The following is a 22,983-nucleotide window of genomic DNA, read 5'->3' on the forward strand; positions in this document are numbered from 1 at the left end:
AGTCTTTTTCTGGGAGTTAAAAATCACCTGGGATTAAATGCCGATCTTGATTGATTCCATCAATTATTCAAATCAAATCAAATCAAATCAAACTTTATTTATATAGCACTTTTCATACATATTAAAATGTAACACAAAGTGCTTCACAGGATTTAAAAACAATAGAAATCAAAATAAAGCAACAATAAAAACCCATCCCTCCCACCCCCCGTATGTACAAGCACCCACCCTCAACTACATGCATACACAGTTGTTCTAAACCCTAATACAAATGTCTGTATCACCCCCCCACACACACCCCACCCCAATCAAGACAACTGATGTATTGCCAAGTTTGGCCTTTACAGTAGGAAAAGGGGTGTGATTAATTCCTGGAGATTTTCCGTAAGGGTCTGACTTTGGAGTTATAGATGTGGCGTCTTTGTGTCCCTGGCAGCTGAGCTGGCCCTGGTTTTTCTGATGTTTAAACAGGTAGCAGAGCTGCTTCAGAAAGTTGGGAGGAAAAGTCACGTTCAGACGATACAGATGAGAGCTTTTATTGGTTAATCCAGTCCTGTTTTAAAGGAATAAAAGGTTTATTCACTCTCTTGTGGACAGATGAAAAAACAGATACTACACTCATATCTTCACAGCAAATAGGATCCTACGCCCAGCAGGCTCATTATATCCCACATGATAACACATTATATCTTCGTGGATATGCTTGTACAAGGGGTCATGTGCTGGACAGTTGTTTGTTTGAGATCAGTGCCTGGAGTCTCTGCTGGTCATCTGGACACCGAACACAACACTGCTTTTGGCCAAGAAACAGTACCTGTAAAACCACAGTGTGATGTGTTCGTTAGTGGGCTCTAACGGTGCTGGTAGTCAGCTTTTGTTTTTTTGCTTCGTCCAAAGCCAGACGAGCTGTTTTTTTATGATAAGCTAAACTATGGATGGCTGTATATTTCCATTTCCAACATACAGACATGCAAGTTCTCATGTAGCTCTTGGCAGGAAAATAATAATGGCATTTCCCAAAATGTTCAACTTTTCTTTCAATTGGCAGCTTAAAGTCACAAAGATTCATATATTAATTAATATGAGGATAAAAATTCAGATTCATCCTTGATTGAGAACATGAGAACATACTCAGGAATATATTATGATGTGTGTAACTACGAAATTATAATATAACTGCCAACGACATATAGCAGAAAACATCACCTCCATGTATTCGGTGTGCAGATTAAAAGCATTTTCAAGGATAATATTTCATTTAATGACCGGATGAATGATTTCATTCATGATTTCAAATGAGTGTTTCAATCTTATAACCCATCCAAGAAGGAAATAAGGCAGCATATTTCAAATACATTATACTGCCCTGCTTTTATCTGAAGGTCTTTTATGGGGAAGTTGTGAAAAGAAGAATTTATCCCAAAAATTACCCATGAAATGACAACAAAGGAGAACATATATATTAGGTCACCAAACTTTTAGAATGGAAAGAATGTTTTCAGAATAATCAGCTCTAAAGAAAAGCAAATGAATAGACGTTTTCTGCTGGATTACATTTTCAGACAACCAGACACTTCTGCAGTAATCATATCAAAGCAAAACGTGGTGTTGAGGAGGCACACTGAATGTGGCTTTGTCTCTCTGTTTGGCCTGGTATTACCTGCACGGATCTCAGTATTAAGACTGTGCAGGAGTCTGGAAGAGGAAGTGATCGTATCACACTGCGTCAGAGTGAATCATGAATTGTTTACTGAGTGAATAATAAGCCAGCTACACACAGAGTGATGTGGTTCCCGGCGAGATGAAAACAGTGCTCTGTGTTGGCATCACTAGTCTGTGATGACACGCTGGAAATCCTGTTACCTGCAAAGCCTCCTCAGAGTGGCAAATTCATGTTGCCGCTGTTGCTCAGTCTCACTTTCACATTCCCCCCGCTGTCTTCCTCCACGCTACCATGGGGCTTTGTTTGTTCTTTTGGTTACAAGATATCATTATTTATGGCTCTATGTGTGCAGACGCCTGGAAAAGCTGGTCTCAGGATGATAGCCTCTGATTGCAGCTGCACATCTGGCATGGGTGATATGGAGGCTGAATACTGACAAGCAAATGACACATCTGTCTCCTCTTTATCAGCAAAAGAATGTGAAGCTGTCTTTGATGAATTGTTGAACTTTAACTGCACCGTCCTGTAGTGGCAGATCTCAAGGCTTTTGTTGGGATGTCCCAAGCCGACCCAAAGGATCAGCACTGGGGCCGATCTGAGGGTATTTTTATGGATCAGTATCGGCTGAAATAAATCGCTATCTTTACTGAGCTGTGCGTTTTCTCCACCTCAGCCTGCTAATGTTGCAGCACTGCTCTCCTTAATGATAGCTGGCTACAGTGTGAACATTTAACTCCATAAGTTTTGGTTGCAGTCTGTCTTATGAGGAAAGTTTTGCAGTATACAAAACATTGAGTGTTGTGGTTTCCCAACAAATCCAATGGAGTGAAGCACCTTCTCTGTAGCTGATTGCATCAAGTCAGTTTCCTCCAGCTCGGCTCTCATCCATATCATATCAATGTTTTAAGCTTATCAACTGTATAATTTTGAATCAGCAGCTTCACTATTTGGATCAAGAAGCTGTTGAAAAATTGGCAGCAAATTTAGAAGGCTGCGTGTGTTATTTCGATGTGTTGGGTGCATATTTATATTAAAGGATTCAGATTGGGATTGTGGCTAGTTTTTTGTGTCCAGTGAAGAACAGTGGAAAGTACAAAGATACACATAGTAATGAATGAGCTCAGAATTAACTCCTCAACATCTTTCAGCTCATCAATTGTCTTTACAACCTGCAGTATTATTATTATTTTGATTCCCACTCATCAGTGGCATTTCCAGGCAGGCAGCTTTTGGTGCAGGATTGAGCATCTTAGAGCCAGATACTTTTCTCAGGAGAAAAAAAAAGAGTTATAAGGAGAGTGAATATCAGACTTACTGCTAATGTTGTATTTCCAAGTGATTAAAAACCAGTTCATTGTGATTAACCTTAGTTGCAGCATGTTTAACAAACGAAACTGTCCACGTTGAGAAAAGTCTGTCGGGTAAACGAGTGTCAGTTGGTGAAGAAAGCAGCAGACAGTGAGACAGTAACCTCTCATGTCTTTTATTTGCAACTGCCAACCAACAAACATTCACCACCTTCCATTTCAGTCCAGCTGTGACCAGCCTGTGGCACATAAAGTTCACATCATTCATCTGAGAACTCAGTATGTTTCTGCTGGCTTTGACAGTACGTGTGTGTGTGTGTGTGTGTGTGTGTGTGTGTGTGTGTGTGTGTGTGTGTGTGTGCGTGTGTGTGTGTGTGTGTGTGTGTGTGTGTGTGTGTGTGTGTGTGTCTCACCTGCCCACTGTGCCAGACCCCATTGCCTTGACTTTCCCTGCTGCGCTTGGTAAAAATCTCACTTACCCTGCAAGTGATGCAGAAACTCTTCATTCACAGTTGCAACAGTGATACTCATCAGTCACCTTGGTGACAGAAACCTGCTGCGCACACTGTGATTTGTTAGATCAGGTTTACGCAACTCTGGCACAGAGTCTTTGAGAGTCGAGGACAAAGCCAGGAATCAGTGTCTCATCATCTCCACACATGGACACACATAAATACACTGTACCATTATCCCACCTGGCCTTGCTGATGCCTTGTGTGAGGAGCGAGTTTGAACTTAACTATTAATTGTGTCTCTTTCACTTAAGTCTAGATTGTGAATAATTGACCGTTCTCTTAACTAAACCCTTCCCTGAAGCAGGAGGATTTGATGAGAGCAAAGCCATCATCTAAAGAGCTCGGAGGGTGGTGGCTTTTTTTTTTTAGCCTTTCCTAAATCAAAACCAGACAAGAGGCAAAATGTAAGGTATTGCTCTGACATAAGCTTTAAACTTTACCATGCTGGGCTAACTGGATTCAATGGACTGCACTGGTAAATGGACTGTATTTATACACTTTTCTGGTCTTTCCGGCTACTCATAGTGCTTTGCAACACAAGCCAGGACTCATCCATTCACGCACACATTCATACACGGGTGGCAGAGGCGGCTGTTGATAGGACACTTGGTCACGTAGATTGCTGAGGCCAGGGATCGAACCACCGACTGCTCTGCCTGCTGAGCCACAGCTGCCCCTACCACACTAGTAACTTAGCATTATTTCCATAGGCAAGGGCCACCGTTAGCTAACTGTTATTACATAAAAAAATACCTGTTCAGGGCTGGAACATTCACTGTGTGGGAGCTAAGATGGCAGAGTAACAGAGTTTACAGTAGTGGCTCTGTGAACATTGAAACATGAATTTAATCACTGCTTTGATGTCAAAATCCAACCATCTAAGAATAAACACTTATGTGCCATGAGAGGATGGAAAGCTTGACAGGTGTACCAGCAATAGCTGAGGGGACTGGGGCTTAGCGAAGGTCAGTTGAGTCTGACCTTAATTTGCACTCTGGCCTATGAATAATTATTTAAAGTAGTTCCTCCCATCTCTAGCTCCTGTATCACGATGTTCAGTTCAGTCTTTCAGAGTTCTTGTATGTTTAGATGTTTTTCCGCTGATGTAAGTCTTTGTGTTTCATTTCGGCCTTCTCTTATTGGAATGCATCCACCTCTTCTCTGAACCGCCTCCCATCGTGCCTGCTGAACTCTATTTTCATCTTGAAAAGACGTCAAGTCCTGCTGTCATGCTTGTTTCTGCCCTCAGCGTGTCCACTAACACCTCTCGTCGTGACTAACTGCTTCAAGCTGTGGTTGTAGTAGTTGCTGTCATTGGTCTTGTTGATTGACATGTTGCTGCTGTTGTTGTTGTTGTGCTTCTCCTTGCAGACGGTCTGGTTTGATCTGCACCAGAGGCTAACAGACACAGACGGCACTGCCAGCGCAGTAAGTAGACACTAAACGAATCACTGTTGTACATCACACAGCAACACACAGCCCCAGGTGCAGCATCACTTACTGCTGCCTCACAAAGGCCAGCAACCACTGCTGCAGTCCCTCAGGTTGACTGTTACAAGGCCGAGACGTGACTTTTGTGATGTAATTAACATGGGAAAGCACTTCTTCTTGACCGGAGGTGTCCAGAAATAATCCAGGCTTCAGTGTCTGTCTCTTGGGTGCTGATCTTTTGAATTATTCCCAGAAAACGCGCTTGTTTTGTTTAGTTGTCTGGACCTGAATAATTCATAGGTGCAGAGTATTCTATGAAAGAATTAATAGCGTCACACACTCTCTTGTCTGATGTTGAAGGTTTTTGGTTGGAAACCAAAGTCTTGGACAAACTATAGTTATGAGATGATGATGACATTTGTGAAGAACCAGCATCGGTACCAAATGTCAGGGCAGGCTGTCCAGTATTTGTCAAGAATATTTGTCGAAAATGTCAACTTCACAGTGACACGAGAAAATAACAAATCAGCTGTCCTACAAACATACAGCACAGTCAGGATGTGTGATATTCTCTGTGATAATGATCAATGATTCATATGAAAAGCCACGAGCGCTGTGTGGGCTTCTTCCTTTCAGGCTGTATTTGGGCTGAATCGTTAATCAGAAAATTTAGTCATCGAAGCTCAACTATTTGAGACCATTTTCAGGCATAATTTCACCCAAGACTGCAATCAGATACAGCGCTTGTAAGCCTGCAGTGAAGTCGAGATAAGAGTGCAAGAGTGCAATCGATACGGTTGAAAGCTATCTTACAGGTCTGAACGCCTGCAAAAAGCCATAAGCAATCTGTATCTTAGAGAATTACAGAAAAATGACTCTGTAGTGTCAAGAAGATACATGAGAATAGAAAAGTAGGTGCACTAAAAGGAGCTCAGGAGTATTGCTCATATATGTCAGAGGTGGTGTAGTTCACTGCATTGATTCTTGCTTATGAAGCAGGCTGACACCTTTATAAAGTTATAGTACATTTGACAAGTGACGGATGGATCCTGGAAAAATGCACACCGTCTTTCATGTGGATTCTTTATAAATAAACAATCACTACAATACCGACCAAATGCATAAAACTGCAGCCTTTCCATCATGATTATGGAGGTGTATGTGGAGGGTTTTTTAAGCACATGGGTACAAGCCTCATATCCGCTGACACTGTTGTCCATAATTGGATCAAAACACGCACCTAATCAACAGTTCGCATATCACCACTCATTAGACCTGTCAACGGCAAAGAGGGGTTTTACTGATGCCACATCACAGTGGTTCTCCATAAATGTCAGAGCAGCTGTTATTACAAGCGGCCATTACTCTTGGCTGTAGCTATTTATAGGACACATATAATTAATTCATCGCATGTATCTGTTATCTGAACATTGGAAAGTCAGTAATCAGTGATTTAGTTTGCAGGACTGTTATTTGCTTCAAGATGAAGGATATGATAAAAAGAACACTGCACACAGTTTTTTCACTGTAAAATGATGCCTCTATTGTAAATAAAAAGATAAAATGGATCATAGAAACATATCAAAATTATCAGGACGACAGAAAAAATGTCTCACTCCCACTGACAGGACTGGCCTATATTGGTTCAGTAAGGGGCTCATATTATATATATTATAATGGCAACTCTATTTGATAAGAATAATGTCTATTATGTTCACAAACTTAGTTTTGTGTGTTCGCATGCTAACACTTGATGATTAGCAGTAGCGTTGAAGGTATTCGGTCAGAAACCAATGTCTTGGACAAATTGTCATTTTGAGATGATGATGACATTCGATGAAAAGTGGAGAACCTGCATCTGTACCAAATGTCAGGGCAGTCCAAAGAATATTTGGCAAAAATGTCAACTTCACGGTGACACGAGCAGAGGGATCGCCAAAGACAGTAGACTTCCTCCTCTGGGAAGCATGGATGTCTATACAAAATGTCATGGCAATCCATCCAGTAGTTGTTGAGATACTTGACCAAAGTGGTACACAAACTGACTAAAACTAAACTAACTAACTAAACTAAAACCATGTTGATATATGCCTAAAAAAATCACTCAATCAGTGAAATACTTGCAACCTCATATCTGTGCCACAAGGGGTTAAAAACCAGATCGTTTCCAGTTCTCTTCTGTCTGCAGGACACCAGTCTCATAATCACCTATTGCACTTTTACCCACAGTAGTCGGGCCGCTTATGGCTGCCCATTAGCTGACTAAATTGTCCACTTGTCATGGGCCCAGACACAGAAAGGCGATTATAACAGGCTGGTCACATGCGCTCAGAGGGAGAGGTTGCAAGCAGTGATTTGCTTTTCAATTGCTTCTCAAAGAAATTCTCCAACAAGGAGCACTTACAAAGACAAGAAGACAAGGAATGGGCAAAAGTAAGAAACAGGAAAATTGAAATGAGGAGCCTTTAAAAGTAATGAACTTTTAACAACAAAGATTAGCTACTCAGGGCCCAATCTTTAAAGAATTACATCCCTCGAAAAACACATCGAGGCAATTAAAGAAGGAGCTCTCAGCAATTACCATGCTTTCCATGGTCCGCTCAGTTGTTTGGTGGTCTGCTTTACAAAACAGAGTAAACAGCGGCCAGCAGGGAATTTTTGCCTTTGAAGTAATCGTTTTTGTACATTCAGACAGACTGGGAAAACACTTTGCTTCAGTTCCCATGGCAATGTAGCAGGGGCTCCGTCTCACTTCCCCAGTCAGTCGATGGCTTATCGGGTGCACGAGACCGTCTGTCCAATCAAATGTTCTTAGATATGAAAACCCCACATGAATTCAAACATTCTGGGCGCATTGTAGTTTCGTTTCTTAAAATGTTTGATGTTCTCATTACAAAATGTGGATTTTTTTTAATAGAGAGTTGAGAATAAGAACTAATTATTTCCTGTTAGCATGAACACCAACTGAACACACATGCTTTGGCTTCACTTTTTGGTAGTTGACACCATGTGTTTTACCTGCATTTTGTACTCACTTAATAGACCTACATGATGAATGTTTGGTGTGTAGTGCAGCTCTGCAGAGGGATTCTCTCTGCTCTTATGACTGGCTTGGACTTGAGGAAGCACAGTCTCTTAAGTTAAGTTGAAATTCCTGAGCCACAACTACGGTACATCCTTTTCTCACTTTTACTTCAGCTCATCCTTCATACAGACACTCACCTCTCTCTGATTCCTATAATTTATTTAAGATTCAGTACAGACAGTGGAGCCAGGATCAAAGTAGCAGTTGATAACATACAGTTATTAGCACTGGCCCCTCTGCAGTAAAGGAGAAATCAAAGGGTCAAAGATCATGGCTCAGTGGTGGGATTTGACCAGCAAGCACAGAAAAGTAGAGATGTTAGAAACAGAGATGTCCGCCCAGTCTGACACTGAGGTGGGAAGGTTGTGTTCAAGGAAGAGGAATCTGAAACTACTCAACCACCAGCTCTGATGGAGTATTGGCAGCTTAAGGAACGTAGCATAACTGTAACATCCTCGGTTCAGGCCTGGCAGCTTTGTTGCATGTTGTTCTCCTCCCTCTCCCCTAATTTCCTACCTGCCTCTACAACATCACTGATCCAAGGCGAAAATGTTCCCAAAAATCTTCTCTTAAAGTACAAATGTCCATTAATAAAGTCACATGATTCCTAAATACACTACACTAAAGCCACCACTCAACTCCATGAGAGCTTTTATTTTGTTGTCCATTACTCATACAATTTTATCTTAAGAATATGAGAAAGGGATTAAATCAAACAGCAACCAGCACAAGGTCTCACCGAAAGAGCGTGTGCATTAGCAGCCCACTGGATGTCTGGTTCAGGTTTAGTAAGCCCCCTCCCCGCTCATTGTTTGATATTATAGAATCATTGGTCGTTGTGCTCATATATTGTTGTCTTCTTTCTTTTCCTTTCAGATAAGTTGCTTCTTTTCTCCCTTCCACAGCCTTCTCTTAGTGTACCAGTACAAATCTGCATCTTCTTTTTTAGAGGCAGAAACAATTTCCACAAAGACTGACCCTCATAAATTGTGTACACCTTTATAAATCCAGTGAAATGCAGCTGCGATCAGATGTATCTCTGTTGTTTGCATCTTCCTGTAAAAAGAAGCACACTTCACCGATTACTCTCAACCTGCACTTCCATGCTGGTGTGTCTGTTTGATGAATAAATCACACATCTGGAGGCACAGTACGCTTCTGAAACCAAGTGGAAAGGCTGGAAAGAATCTGCTCTTTTATTCCCAAACTCAAATAAAGACACCGAATGTGTGTTAAAAAAGCGAAACAGACTGAAACACCTCCTGTAAATCTTCCTCTGTCCACCTTTCACCTCCTCTCCTCGCCCATTCATCCCAGCTCTTCTCCTACAACGAGTGTATCATCACCCCTCGAGCCTTCTTTTCCTGTTCTTTTCCTGTAGTAATCCCTCTCTCCTGCTTCCAAACACAGATTACTTTTAACAAGGTCATGCTCCTCTTCACCTTTACATAATTTCACCCTTCCTCCCACGGCAGGCTCAGTTCATCCCCTCTGACCTTCCATTCTACCAGAGGAAAGCTTCAAACGCGATTAGCTGTCATCTCTTCTCCCTTTCAGTGCGCCGTCGAAGCAATCAACCCTCCTCTCCGCACAAAGACACCTCAGTGAGTCTTATCACCACACAGGGGATCTTAACAAGATCACTGTGTGAGAGATGCAGAGATACTTTGACAGCGCAGTTGTGGAGCTGAATTAACGGAGCATTTTGCTTGTAGTGGACGCTCGTGAGCGGTGAGCAGCTGGCTGACAATGATTTCTGTCATGTGAAGTGGATAAAAAGGGGTGGGTGGGATGCAGGGGCAGATTATATTGTAATAAGAGAGAGATGATAGAGATGAGGCAAGCGAATGAGAAAAAGAAAAGGCCAAAGGGACACAAGTGTGTCTCTGTTTTTAAGAAGGGATGTTTTAATCTCAACAGGACAAATGTCTCATGCTTTCCTCCTCTGTTTATCATTACATACAGTATCTTTACAGTATCTAAAAGAGGCACATGATTAACCAGAAGGCACTCAGTACAGAGATCTGATCTGAGATCTGAGATCAGTACAAAATCTGCAGTGACAAATTCAAATTAAATCAAATCAAACTTTATTTATATACACAGTTTTTATACAAATAAAGTGCAACACAAAGTGCTTTACAGCGAAAAACCATTTCAAAGGAAAAACAGAAAAAATCCATGGCAAGGCACTGAGGATTGAGGAAAATGCCACCTTTGGGGCCGTCCACACTGAGAGGAATTGCAGACTATGACCACAGGGGGCGCCGGCACCTGGGCTCCCCGACTTCGACAGACAGGCGGACCCCCACACCAAGGTGGGGAGCCCTCCAATCAGCCAGGCCGAAGGGACCCGAGGAAAGCGCCTCCAGCAGCAGACCAGGCACAGCTCTCAGTGTGGAGGACCCCCCTGAGGAAACACTGGAGTTAAAAATAGAAGGCATAGAATTAAAGGCATGATATAAAATAAGTAAAATCAATTAAACAGTCAAAAGAGTAACACATGACTGCAGTGAAGTTTAGATGACCTGCATCATGTAGACCTGCCCACCAGCGTATAAATTCCACCTAGTTGTGTTTTGAGTTTTGACCCTTTGAGGTTGCTGTAGCAGGTCAGTGTGGAGCGTCTAAGCTGCAGAGCAGCAGAATGAGTCAGCAAAGTGAAGTCAGCAGTTATTGGTTCATTTCCAGAGAGCACAGGAAATAAATGCCTGTTAGGTATGGAGATGATAAGCATGTGAAGTACAATGGATCGTTTGTTAAGATTATATTATTGTGGTCACAATGCTAATTTCTGTTAGTGCGGTAATGGTAATTGTCATTATTATGTTAGCATGTAGCTCATGCTCACTACATGACAGTTACCTACACTAGATGAGAAGTCAGGGGATCACCTCCAGGTACCATGAAAGCCAGAAGAAGACTTTGTTGGCAATTGATCACATAGTTGTTGAGAGGACCAAAGTGATGAACCAACCAGCCCACAGGCTAAAAGATTCGGAATAATGCTACAGCACTGAATTAATCCTCGGGGTGAGCGTCACAATTCAGCCAAACTTTCTGTAACACTTGCTGTAACACATTGTATCTTGCCAACAACCAAACAGAGAAACATGATGCTCGAACTACTTTCCAAATTCATTAGAACAGACCACTTCAGAACAATAACAGATTAATGAAATGGATTGAGTGGGAAAACAAACAGAGGTGACAAGCTGGCATTTAAGAAGATGTTGGAGGGCTGAAATACGCAAAAAGCGGAGGACTAGAAAATCAAAGCTAAAAGGAAAGGGATCGGGGAAGAAAAGACGTCAATTGAGAAAGCAAATATGCACTGTGTGATTAATCAGTAAGAGTACTGAAGATGTACTGCAGATAAATGGAACAGACAGCCAGGAGGTGAGAAAGGAGGAGGTTCACAGAGAGACATTCAGGACGCTGTGAAGACCCTTATTAAAAATGAATCAGGAGGTTATAAATATGGATATTACCGTATGAACAGGTCACGCACTCTGCAGCAGCTCCCGCTCAGATGGGCCTGCTCTTTGAATTAACCATAATTCTCAAACACCACCAGTGCTGACTCAGAAGAGATGAAGATGTAGTGTGAAATAGGTCCCACCTTACAGCTATTGTGGGTCAGCTGTACATAATGGTGCTTTGTCACTCAAACTGTCCATTTCATTCAGCCGAGGAATCAGTACATTTGTAATTGTAAGAATTATTGTTCATTTTAGGGAAGGCAGAGCTGGAAAATAAGACCAGGAATTGTGATTTTGTCTTGTTCTGAAACCTCCTATGGGCACCTAAAAAGCTCAAAAGCTCTCTAATTAACATGTTATATCTAATTTGTTTGGTTGGCACAAATACCAAAGTGACAAGATTTACTTTTGAAGGAGAAGTAATGCGCTGGACTATCTCTTGGCCAAGGGCAGTGATTTCCTGAAGTTCCTGGCCATTAATTAGTCTGTGACATAACCCACCATAAAAGAATGAATGGTTAATTAAATAAGTGGCCAGGTTAACTGTTTCCACTTGTTTCCTGTCTTTATGCTAAGCTAAGATGACCGACTGCTGGCTGCCGCTACATGTCATCCATGCAGGCAAAAAACACATCATCTACCCCTTTACAACGAAGCGGGCAAGCATATTTCCTAAAAAAATCCTCTTTCCTTTAAGATGGGCTTCTTGTCAGCAACGAGGGCACTCCATTGTAGCATCTTATATTTAATTGTATTTAGGGTTTTACACTAATCTTAATTGCGGTTCTATGTAGCAATGAAAGGTCTCAAAAGTCTTATATGTGGCTTTCTGAAGCCTGCAGACGCGCTCCAGTGGAGCAGTTGATTTAACTTGACTGGTAAAGATGCTTGTGTCAAGTGGGTCCCTTGCACTCATTTTCTCCATTAACATCCTCCCATTCTGATTCTGCTTCTCTAACCATCAGGTTACCACCAGATGATGTTCATTTAGCTTTAACTCTTAAATTCAGCTCCAAATGAGCCGTTCCTCCTCCCCGACTCACACAAATCTTGTTGAAATAATCCAAGTTCTCACAGGGACATTTTTATGAATACAATGTGCTTTTATTGAAGAAAAATTCCTAAAAATAGTTAGGGTGAACACATCAAGAGAACCAGGTACCAGGTGTTTCCAGCAGAAGCTCTGTGAGTTTCTGCTCAGCTGTGAGATTTAATGTGATGAGGCATTTGAAAATTATATCAAAGCTAGAAAAGACACCAAAGAAGGAGAAATGATTAATTACTGATGCAGAGTGATGTTTCTTATTAAAGAACGCAGAGGTAGAATATTGCAAAGCTACAGTTTGGAAACATTTATGTCTATGTTTTTGAAATATTAAGAATGGAAAAGCATCTGTGAGACAGGTCAGTGCCTGCTGGAGGAATACTTGAAATATTAAGGAGAGCCGTGATTGAGTGGAAATTTAGCACCATTCGCATGTTTCAGACCTGCGGCTGTAATCACATCAAAGGTTAAAGGAGGCAGGAGGGCAGCAGGGTGGTGAACTGTACCCAGAGACAAGCATAGCTGCAGGTCTCCTCTCCCCTGTTCAACTGTCCTTGAGCAAGACGAATCCCTGCCAGCTTTACGCTCTGCAGCACAGTTTGACCTCTGACCTCCCAGTGGACAGAGGAAAGAGACTTTAACCTTCTGAGAACAATACATCACTTTGTTTTTTTATACGGAAAATCTTTGAAAAGCTCTAAATGGCTGCAGGATTCCAAATACGTGTTACAGGATACAATGAGGCTAGGCTAAAGGTGCTAATCTCACTATATCATTATGAAACTGAATGTGATCCGTTTAGAAACACTCATCTGATACTTCGTAAGTCCTGCTGTTTGTCAAAGCATGACAAGAAAAGCACGGTTTTCTTGATTTTTATTATAAAGCATTGCAATAGATATGAGCTATGTGTTAAAGGATAAGGCTGCCATTATTTTATATTTTTCTTATTCTCAACAAATCCCTTGAAAAGACCAAAACCAACAATGAACAGATCCTGCAAGTCCTGTATGTGTATCCAAAGCCTGATATGTATTCTTCCTCGGTGCCATAGAGCTCCATTGTTGTCCAAAAACTATTAAAAGCACGTCAGTGAGCCACACTGCTGCCCTGGCTGACATGTTCCTTCATTACCACGAACAAGGACACTAGTTTATTTCGAGTAAATCCAACACACACACTGTCCTGCTGCTGTAAATACTCACTAGAACACCAAATTCAGTTATTGCTGAAAGAACTGGAAAGATTTAGAGGATGTCTTCAGGAATGGGTGCCACAGACAGAGCAGGGAGGTCTGCAAGGGTTCACGCACTGTTTGGTTGTTGTTTGCTTCTTTTATTTTGTTGACAAAAAGCCAAATTTAGACTAATGTCAGCCTTACTTTTAAAAGCAGAGGAGGCTTCTTGTTTTTCAGCCCTGCTTGTTTGGAGTGTTGAACATATCTCCAGATGAGTTTGCTCATGGGGTGTTACATTAACATTTAACACCCCTGAACGAAGTTCACTGAAATGTTAATGTAACACCCCTGAACGAAGTTCACTGAAATGTTAATGTAACACCCCTGAACGAAGTGTCTGTGAGGGTTACCTGAGGGGCTGTGTAAATGGTCCACTCAGCACTCCCTCCCATTGCATGAATGACCCATATATTCAACAGATACTAAAGAAAGTCATACTAGACTCATTCAAATCAGTCACACGTGGCAGGTGTGTTGCTTTGAAGAGTCGAGTGAGATCTGGATCTTTTCAGCCTCTCCTGTCTTGATGTATGAACAGTGGCACTTGTTCCCTCAATGACCCCAATCCCCTGTTGGCTGTTTGAGTTTTCGGCGCTGAATTTTCTCTGTAAATTCAATAACCCCTCCTACTTGCATTAATCAACCACAACCCACACTGTCTCTCCCGTCCCTCCCTCTATATTTGTTTGTCCCCCCCCTCCCCCCCCCCCGCCTCTGCTGCAACACAATTTAGTCCACTTAAGCTGCAAAACTGACAGCCTGCTCACCGTATCGGTCCCTCTGTGTGTGTGTGCGTGTGTGTGTGCGTGTGTGCGTGCGTGCGTGCGTGCGTGCGTGCGCGCGTGCGTGTGTGTGTGCGTGTGTGTGTGTGTGTGTGACTTCCCCCTTTATTGCCTCCCATCTCTTTAATTGACTTCACTGGCCATTTTGTTGCAGCCCTTTATAACCCTCTAACTGTATCAAAAGGCCCTGTTGATCTATTTTTCTTTTCCAGATGAAGTCGTACCTTTTCCTTTTGCCTCAGTAACAACAACACATTTCATGATCCATATTTAATTATGAGCAAACATCAAAACAGAGTAAACCAAATGGTAAAACAGAACCGTCGGCTCCCTTTTGCACCAACAGCAAAACATTTAGAAGATTTCGGTAAATGCAGCAGAAGGTCAGAGTGTTTTAAAGCAAACAGCAACACAAGAGAAACACCCGGAGGAGGAGGAGGAGGAGGAAGAAACCTCAGGATCAAAGAACTGAAACACAGACACACACGTTAGGTTTTCGTCACTTTTTGGGACATTGCGTTGACTTACATTCATTTCCTGGAGACTTACCCAAACCTTAACCTGAACCTAACCTCAAATTTAATGATTTACATTATGGGAACCTACATTTTGTCCCCACAATGTGACGTGAAAACAGATTTATGTCCCCACAACATGGGTAATATACACACACACACAGTAGCGTCAGCTCTTTTTCGTTGCTGTCAGTCTCAGTGCTTTTAATCGTCTCTTTGAATCGTCCGCACCGATTCACTCACAATCATTCTTCACTAAGCGTGAATCACCATGTCGATATACCTAAGGCACTGTGGACAATAAAGAGAGAGAGAGTCGGGTAGTTGGAGCAGTGAGGCAGATATACAGATCCTGAGACAGTAAATGGAAGTGAGAAACAGAGCTCTGCCATGTTTGTCTCCACCACAATGCATGCGGGTGAGGTTGGGGACGTAACTTGTATTTGCTGTTTACTGAACACACACAAATGAAACAAAGCTGATTCTAGGCCCTGTTAGTAGCTCATCAGGCACACGCGTTAACATGCTGATGTTCATCTCATGTAATTCCCCATCTTTCTTCCCCCCATTTGTGTCCTCTCTCTACTGTTAATTACAGATAATAATTAATAAAGGTTCAAAATCCCCCCAAAATACCTCAAGAAATAAAGAAGTCACTCAGCACCTTCAGTGAACAGGTCACTAAATCACTTGCAGATCGTCTGGAAGTGATTTAGCACCAGGTTCTCCACATATGGTGTAATACAGGAGAGGGATGGCTCAGCCCTGTCATGAACAGCCCCAAGTTGGCTGACTGTAGATCTGCAGCTGTGTGGCTTCGGTGCATCTAGGTGGGATTCTGACTGAGAGGATCTCAGTCGTAATCCCACAAATGGTATCTTAGCCTCCACCTGTCCCTGTCAACCCCTACATCTTTTCATTTTCCAGCTGCACAAGCTTTCCTCGCAGGAAGGTTTGGAGAGACTTTCAATAACGTCTGTGCACCAACAAAACAGTGAAGCTCAAATGCAGTTTTCAACCAACAGCAGCACTTAAGAATCGTGCAATTTCTGTGAGTGACGACTTTGCAGTACACCAAAGCATCCTGATCACTAAAGTACATTTCTTAATTATGCTGTACTCATATTGTTTTATTGGTTTGCAGGCACGTCTTTTGGTGCTGTCAGGATGTGATGTACAGTGTTGTGTGAACCCCACACTGCAGTGTTCTGCTGATGGATTTTGGTTTTGAGCGTCCTCCACCTCTGCACTCCCTGCTGAAAGCACTCTCCTGCAGCTAATGCTAAAACATAATGTTACAGTAAACGCAGAGAGGAGTCCTAAAGTAAGCAAACTCAGTAATGCGTTTTATTATCTGTTCACTCGTTTGAGGAAGATGGTGCTTGTTCATTTAAAGAAATGCCATATTGTCACTCTTAGACTAAAGGGAAAGAGTCTATTAGGAGCATAAGTCCAAACTGTCTTTCATCCTCACATCATTCACCTGCTTAAAGCCTCATGTTTTGGGGTCATTACAAGTTACCTGCTCTAAAGGAGTAACCACCTCAGAGCTCACATATAGCTCTGTAAACCTGCTTGTTGTGAAGGTGCCATGAAGTGTTCCTCCCACATGGAGAGATGTTAACATTGATTAGAGGAGTGATTTGGAGGATCGATGGAAAAGCAAAAGGCAGAATTAATTTGTTAATGTTTGGAGGAATTCATAAGCAGGGCTGCAAATAAATTCATCTGAGATTAGACATTAAATAAATGTGATAAATACATGCAGTCATTTAAAGGTTAGTTACTCTGCCTCATGATAACCACTCCCTGGGAATCATCACATTATGTGAAATGGCTCATTGTATTTTGCATACAAGCTATCAAGGTAATACAGTCTGGAAGAAGAACGTTAAACAACAGTGATGCCTGATGAATAGATATACGAGCAGGTTACATCAGTGGAGCTCACAGGGGGCTGGCATGGAAGACGGCATGAGAGGGAGAAGCACAGTGATAAAGAGAGACGTGCAGCAGTAGAGAAAAAGTGTGAGTGCTTTATTTGTAAGACAGCGACGGATAAAAAGATTGAGTGAAGGTGGCGGCAATAAAAAGGAACTTGTCCTTGGAAATATTTCAGCTGGTGTTGCATTATCAGGACATGTGTGGCAGCTGCCATTTCACTTCTGTCTTCTTTTGTTTTGCAACTCGACGCTCCTCCGGGATTCGGTGCTTCTGTGTCATCGGGGGTGTATGAAGTGAACAATTTTCCAGAAGCTTTTTGGGTGTTCGTTTTGTATGCAAGATGATTTGTGCAGGTGAATAACTCATCTCTGCAGTTCCCTTCTAAATAGCAGTGTGTCTAAAGAGATTTGTTGTTGTTTTGTCAGGAAAACTATGAATGAGCGGACCTGAAGTCCCACAGTGAATTAGTGCATTATGAGACTGAAAGTATTCAGCGCAGGCATTCACCCTGATTTCACCAGGCTTTTATAATTGCAGCAATAGTCTCAGAGATGGGATGTTTATACACATGATAACATCTGGGAGCTGCACGCTACAACCGCAGTCTGGTTCCATTAACTGATAATGTATTTGGAGGTTCAAGTTACTCGCAGTTTGTTTTGTTTTTGTTGTTGTTTCTGGTTTTGGATGCTAGCAGCTGACTGCTGTTTTTGCATGGTTCTTCCCAGTTTTCACTTGTCTGTCGAACAGTGTTGGTGGGCTGTGAGTCCCCTTTCCTTAAATTGCCATCTATTGACATGTAGCCTACGTGTTAGAACAGGGGAGGGGACACCAAAAAGAAACCCACGCAGACAGCATGGTCTCCGCTCAGTTAAAGCTGCACTAATTAATCATTTTGTATAGACAGTCATTCAAAATGGAAAGGGTCTCTGACAGCATTTTAACATCTTCTTGCCAGTTGTTTTGGTTTTATGACCAGCTAGGCATACTTTACTACTTTGCTTCAGTCTCGTCGACACTCATCATGCACTCATTTTAGCCAAAAAGCTGTGCGCTGTAACATTTGCGAGTTAGCAGGTGAAAATAGTGATAGCATTTAGCAGCTAAGAGTTGGTTGAGACCAAACCAGAGCTGAAACAAGAGGGAATATGTGACCTTAGTTTGTGAGGTCGCAGGAGACACAGCTCTGAATGGATGCTTGCTGTGCGTTCTTGCTCCATCTTTAGATGTGTGCAGCCAAGTGTTTGCTAACATGCAACTTTTATAAGCCCATAATAAATCAAACATGTGATTTTCCGGTTGTTTTGTAGTTGTAGACAAAAAACAACAACCAAAAGATGAGTGCAGCTTTGCCAACTACCTCTACTAGTTATACCATAATGCTGTTTATATGTGGACTCCCTAATCTTAAATCTTACTTATTTCTTCTTAAATACTCAGAGAAATTACGTCAAATAGCCTGAAAACAAAGAACATCATAGTTCTGCAAAGTGCTGCAGGCCAAAAATGATGACAGCTGCTGTTGTGAGTGTCCTGCTGCTGCTTATTGTGAGGTATTTATTCTTGTTCTCCCACTGCTGCAGTCAGCAGGTCGGGGTACTGTAAGCCATACTGTAGCTATCCATCTATTATTGTAGCCCAAGGAGAGATATGCAAATTATCCCTGAACTAATGAAGGGGTTCTTTCTTTCTTTTTCTTTTTTTTTTTTTTTGTTCGAATAAATGAGGGATTCCTCGAGCCCTGAGCAAAAAGGATGGGGAGCTGGAGAGAGGAACAGAGGGAGGAGGGACAGCGATGATGAAGGAAGAAGAATAATGACTCGGAGAGAGGAGATGTATGGGGAGGAAATAATAGAGATGATATAGGGATGCTGGGAGATTGTATGAGAGAAAGAAGAAGGCTGCAGAGCCCTGACGTGAAAAACAAGAACTGGGGCAATGAAGGAAAGCAGGGAAGGAAGAAGTGAGGAGAAAATGGGGGAGCATGTGGGGAGACGAGGGGTCGAGAATGAGAGAAGGTGCGAAAAAAAGACCTGAATGTGGGTAAGTGGTATTTCCCAGTTCCCATGGTAACACTAGACTGATCCCCCCCCACAACACATACTCACATGTATCTTTCTGCTACTCCCATTTTCATACCCAGCGGGATAACATCACACACTCCCGCATGTTAAGCACACACACACACACACACACACACACACACACACATACATACACATACATGCTTAACGCATACATTGCAGTATACTGTACGTGGCCTTGATAGATGGTGATGATCTCTGCATTATTTATACAATTGTCAGTGCAAAGCCTCACTCGGGGGGTTGCCTACAGATGTGAGGAGAAAGATGCAGAGAGAGGGCATAAAAACAACAAAGGAGTTTGGAAATGCTTCATGTTTGACATCCTCACATATGCCAATATTTGTTCTTATGATGGTGCAGTTTTTGGTAGATCGTCCCGATGAGTGATGTGGAATTTCTGACTTTGGCGGCCCCCAGAGTTTGCATCAAAAATGACTGCTTGGGCGTTTCTCTCCAGCACTGAAATCATTAAATATGCCATCAGTGTAATTGAAAAGATGCTACAGATATATAAAAAAAATGCAAATAAGTAAAAAGCAGAATGTGTCCTTGGCAGTTCATTGGCTGCTGTGCTTCGTGCTAACACTACAGCATTCAACACTCCATTTTATTTTGAGTTCAATCAGGAAAGACACCAGATAATATGAAGGCAGAAGCTTTGTTTGAGAACAGCTTTGTAGTTGCTTAGAGAGATGTGTGTTCATTTAATTTTGGACTGACAACAGTTTAACTCAGGTTGATTGGGAATTTGGGAATGGAGAGCAGAATGGCAGATCAGGGAGAGTCAAGCTGCTGGCTGGAGAGTGGCAAATCTTTGGATGAGAGTTCAGAGGTGGAGCCTCAGTGTGATGGAGAAGTAGAGCGACAGGGTTAGGGTTAGGGTTATCCACCCCTCAGTGCAGAATGAGAAAGGTTGATTATAATGACATACAGTATATTTGACATATGACATTAGAGGAAATTATGACCCTGTCACAGGATCATTTCACTTATTTTATATAGTCTGTCGATAACACACCACAGCACACTGAGAGACAGGAGATTACTAGCATCACTGAAAGTACAGCTTCACGTTGAAAGAAAGTTCACACGCTTTGTTTCCATAACAACAGACAGGAGGAACACAAAGCAACAACAGAAAAAGGATGAAAATAAGCACTGTACTCCTGACAGCATCACTCGCCATGCCTCAGTGTGGCAGCTCCATTTCCTCTGGCACAAACCCAAACTGTCGTCAAACAGCCACATATTTTTCAATTCTCACTTGACGCAAAGTTGGCGATCACTGTCACATTGTGTTATATTTTATCAGCAGACGTTACGAATACGTTGAATTTCAACATCATAAAAACACTCTGTAAAAACAAAAACCTGGTTTTGGACTCGGCTCTAGTGTTTAACACCTGGAGAAGAGCTCATCCTGGAAAAACAGGGTTTAAGAATGCTGATGGAGCCCAGGACAAGACAGAAATCAATAATATTTATACAAGCCCATGAACAAGGCTCCACATAACTTTACGACGTGGTGATAGTCAGCCGTTTGTTCAGTCAAACAGATTGTAGAGTTAATAGTGCCCAATAAACACACACACACACACACACACACACACACACACACACACACACACACACACACACACTGTATGTAATAAGGTGCAGTCTTTATAAGAAGAAGCACATTATAGGTGTTCATGCTGACACAACACACACACATACACACACACCGAAAGCTCAAAGCAGCTCTTAAACAATATAAAGTAATGAGCTGCAGTACTCTGTTCAGAGTCTGCACATATTTCAAAAATGCCGGGCCCTTAGGGAAAATCCAAACGTGCGCGCCCCTACACTGTTTAATATCATCACATTTCAATTCATTTCACTGCAGTTTAAACACCTGCCCTCACTGTAACTCTGCCTGTCCTGCCTGCAGCTCTTTGGTCTATGATTGTCCTGCTGTCCTGACACTGGACTTGAATTTGAATCGGAATTATCACACAAATACTTGATATTAAACTTGTGTGTGAGATGCATTATCTTTAAAATTCCAGCGGCAACAAACCAAAACTATTCATGAGCACTTTATTGATTTTGTTACTGCATCCATAAAATCTCCCCTTAGTCATCTATTCAGAGTTTGCTCTGGACTTTGGTAGATTATTTTCACAACTCTTTAGACAACAGAAATATCTGTTTTGTTTTTACTGGAAGAAAATAACATGATACAACAGCTTTTAAAAGGAATAACTTTCCTCTCCTAGTTAAAGCAGTTAAACACACATCTCATTACACAGTACCCGTAGAGATATTACACACAATGATAGACACTTCCAAAGGTTTGATATCGCTGTCACTGTTTGAGTTTGCAGTACAAGATTCCTTTAAGTGTCTCCTGTTTCTGACAAGTCGTATTCAAGACGAAATGGAAAATGCATACATAATAGCACACCATGTCAGGCATTTAACTGATGTATGCATTTCATTCATTTATTCATTCATCTTCTATTCCGACTGTCCCTTTCGGGGTTGCGGGGTGGGGGGGGGCTGGAGCCTAGCGGTCAACGGGCGAGAGGCGGGGTACACCTTGGACCGGTTGCCAGTCGATCGCAGGGCAACATATACAGACGAACAACCATTCACACTCACACCCAAGGACAATTTAGAGTCACCAATTAACCTAATGAGCATGTTTTTGGTCTGTGGGAGGAAGCCGGAGTGCCTGGACAGAACCCACGCATGCACAGGAAGAACATGCAAACTTCTCACAGAAGGGCCCGACCAAGGGATCGAACCAGCGACCTTCTTGCTGTGAGGCACGTGCACTACCTGCTTCTCCACCGTGCCGCCGTATGCATTTCACTAAATGAACATTTATTGGCTGAAAGAATTACATAAAATAAACGAAGACATGAATTGGATGCCTCGTGTGGATTTTGCATTCATCTTTGTTCATTTGAAGTTTTTCAGGTATTGTGCAGAAGGTATTTAGACCTTGTGACCTTGAATTGTGTCGGGAGACTTTCTAAAGGTAACAAAATCTGCCTAGCAGCACCTCCTAAGCTCACTAATGAACATGTTATATCTCGTTGTTTAATTTGTACAAAACCTGAGGTGTATAGGGGGTTTATAAGGGATTATGTGCTTTAACTATTTAATGGCCAGGAGCAGTCACTGTTGCTGCACAAGCTCACAGTGACGACGAGAGGCTAGGCTAGCTGTTTCCATCTTCTTGTTCAGCGTACACAAACAGAGTGATGTGAATTTTCTCATCGTTCTGCAAGAAATCTAAGGACTGGCCAGTAGAAAAGGCTGGTGCCCAGTTGCATCAAACCTCTTAGGCTAAGGTTGCCCTTAAGTTTTCATGCAAGGAAAAACGAGTATCTTGAATGTCCTCAGTAGGCTGTCAGAGACAAACCTTTGATCTCTAAGTGTTTGCTCTTGGCTACCTAAGTATTCCCTAATGCGTCGCCAAGAAGGTCCTTAGTAACCTTTTTTACAAATGAAGGGACCACCTACCAGTCAGTGAAATAATTTGTGGAGCATGAGACAATGGCTGAATTTATGCTGATTAAAGAGGAGGAGGAGAAGAGACAGAGATGCATTTTTGGGGGGGACAGGGAAAACCCACTTGGACGCTTTCAGTGATGCACAGCTTTAACAGAACTCTGTCTCACATGTTTTGACTCTAGTCGAAGTTTTTATTTCTACTTTCTTGCTGTCACAGTAATATTTTCATATTTTTTCATTACTTCGTCTACAGGTTGTTTAATAGAAAGATTTCTCGTGTTGATTTTGTCAGTTAGCATCACTTCCTGCCACATCTGCTCGCGTACATATTTGTTCCGGCGGGGTTGAATTTATTTTAAATTCTGAACTTTTTCATATTCCATCTT

General features: G+C 42.1%; 1 protein-coding gene across 1 annotated transcript in view; it reads left to right on the forward strand.

Annotated features, from left to right (window-relative positions):
- necab2 (N-terminal EF-hand calcium binding protein 2) overlaps positions 1 to 22,983 on the forward strand; it is a 118,426-nt gene that overhangs the window by 75,129 nt on the left and 20,314 nt on the right. The window contains exon 9 of the mRNA XM_070972633.1: positions 4,857 to 4,913. Coding sequence (XP_070828734.1) covers positions 4,857 to 4,913 — 57 coding nt within the window. The remainder of the gene's footprint in view (positions 1 to 4,856; positions 4,914 to 22,983) is intronic.

Source organism: Chaetodon trifascialis, chromosome 10, assembly GCF_039877785.1.
Source record: "Chaetodon trifascialis isolate fChaTrf1 chromosome 10, fChaTrf1.hap1, whole genome shotgun sequence".
In the NCBI taxonomy this organism is placed as follows: domain Eukaryota; kingdom Metazoa; phylum Chordata; class Actinopteri; order Chaetodontiformes; family Chaetodontidae; genus Chaetodon; species Chaetodon trifascialis.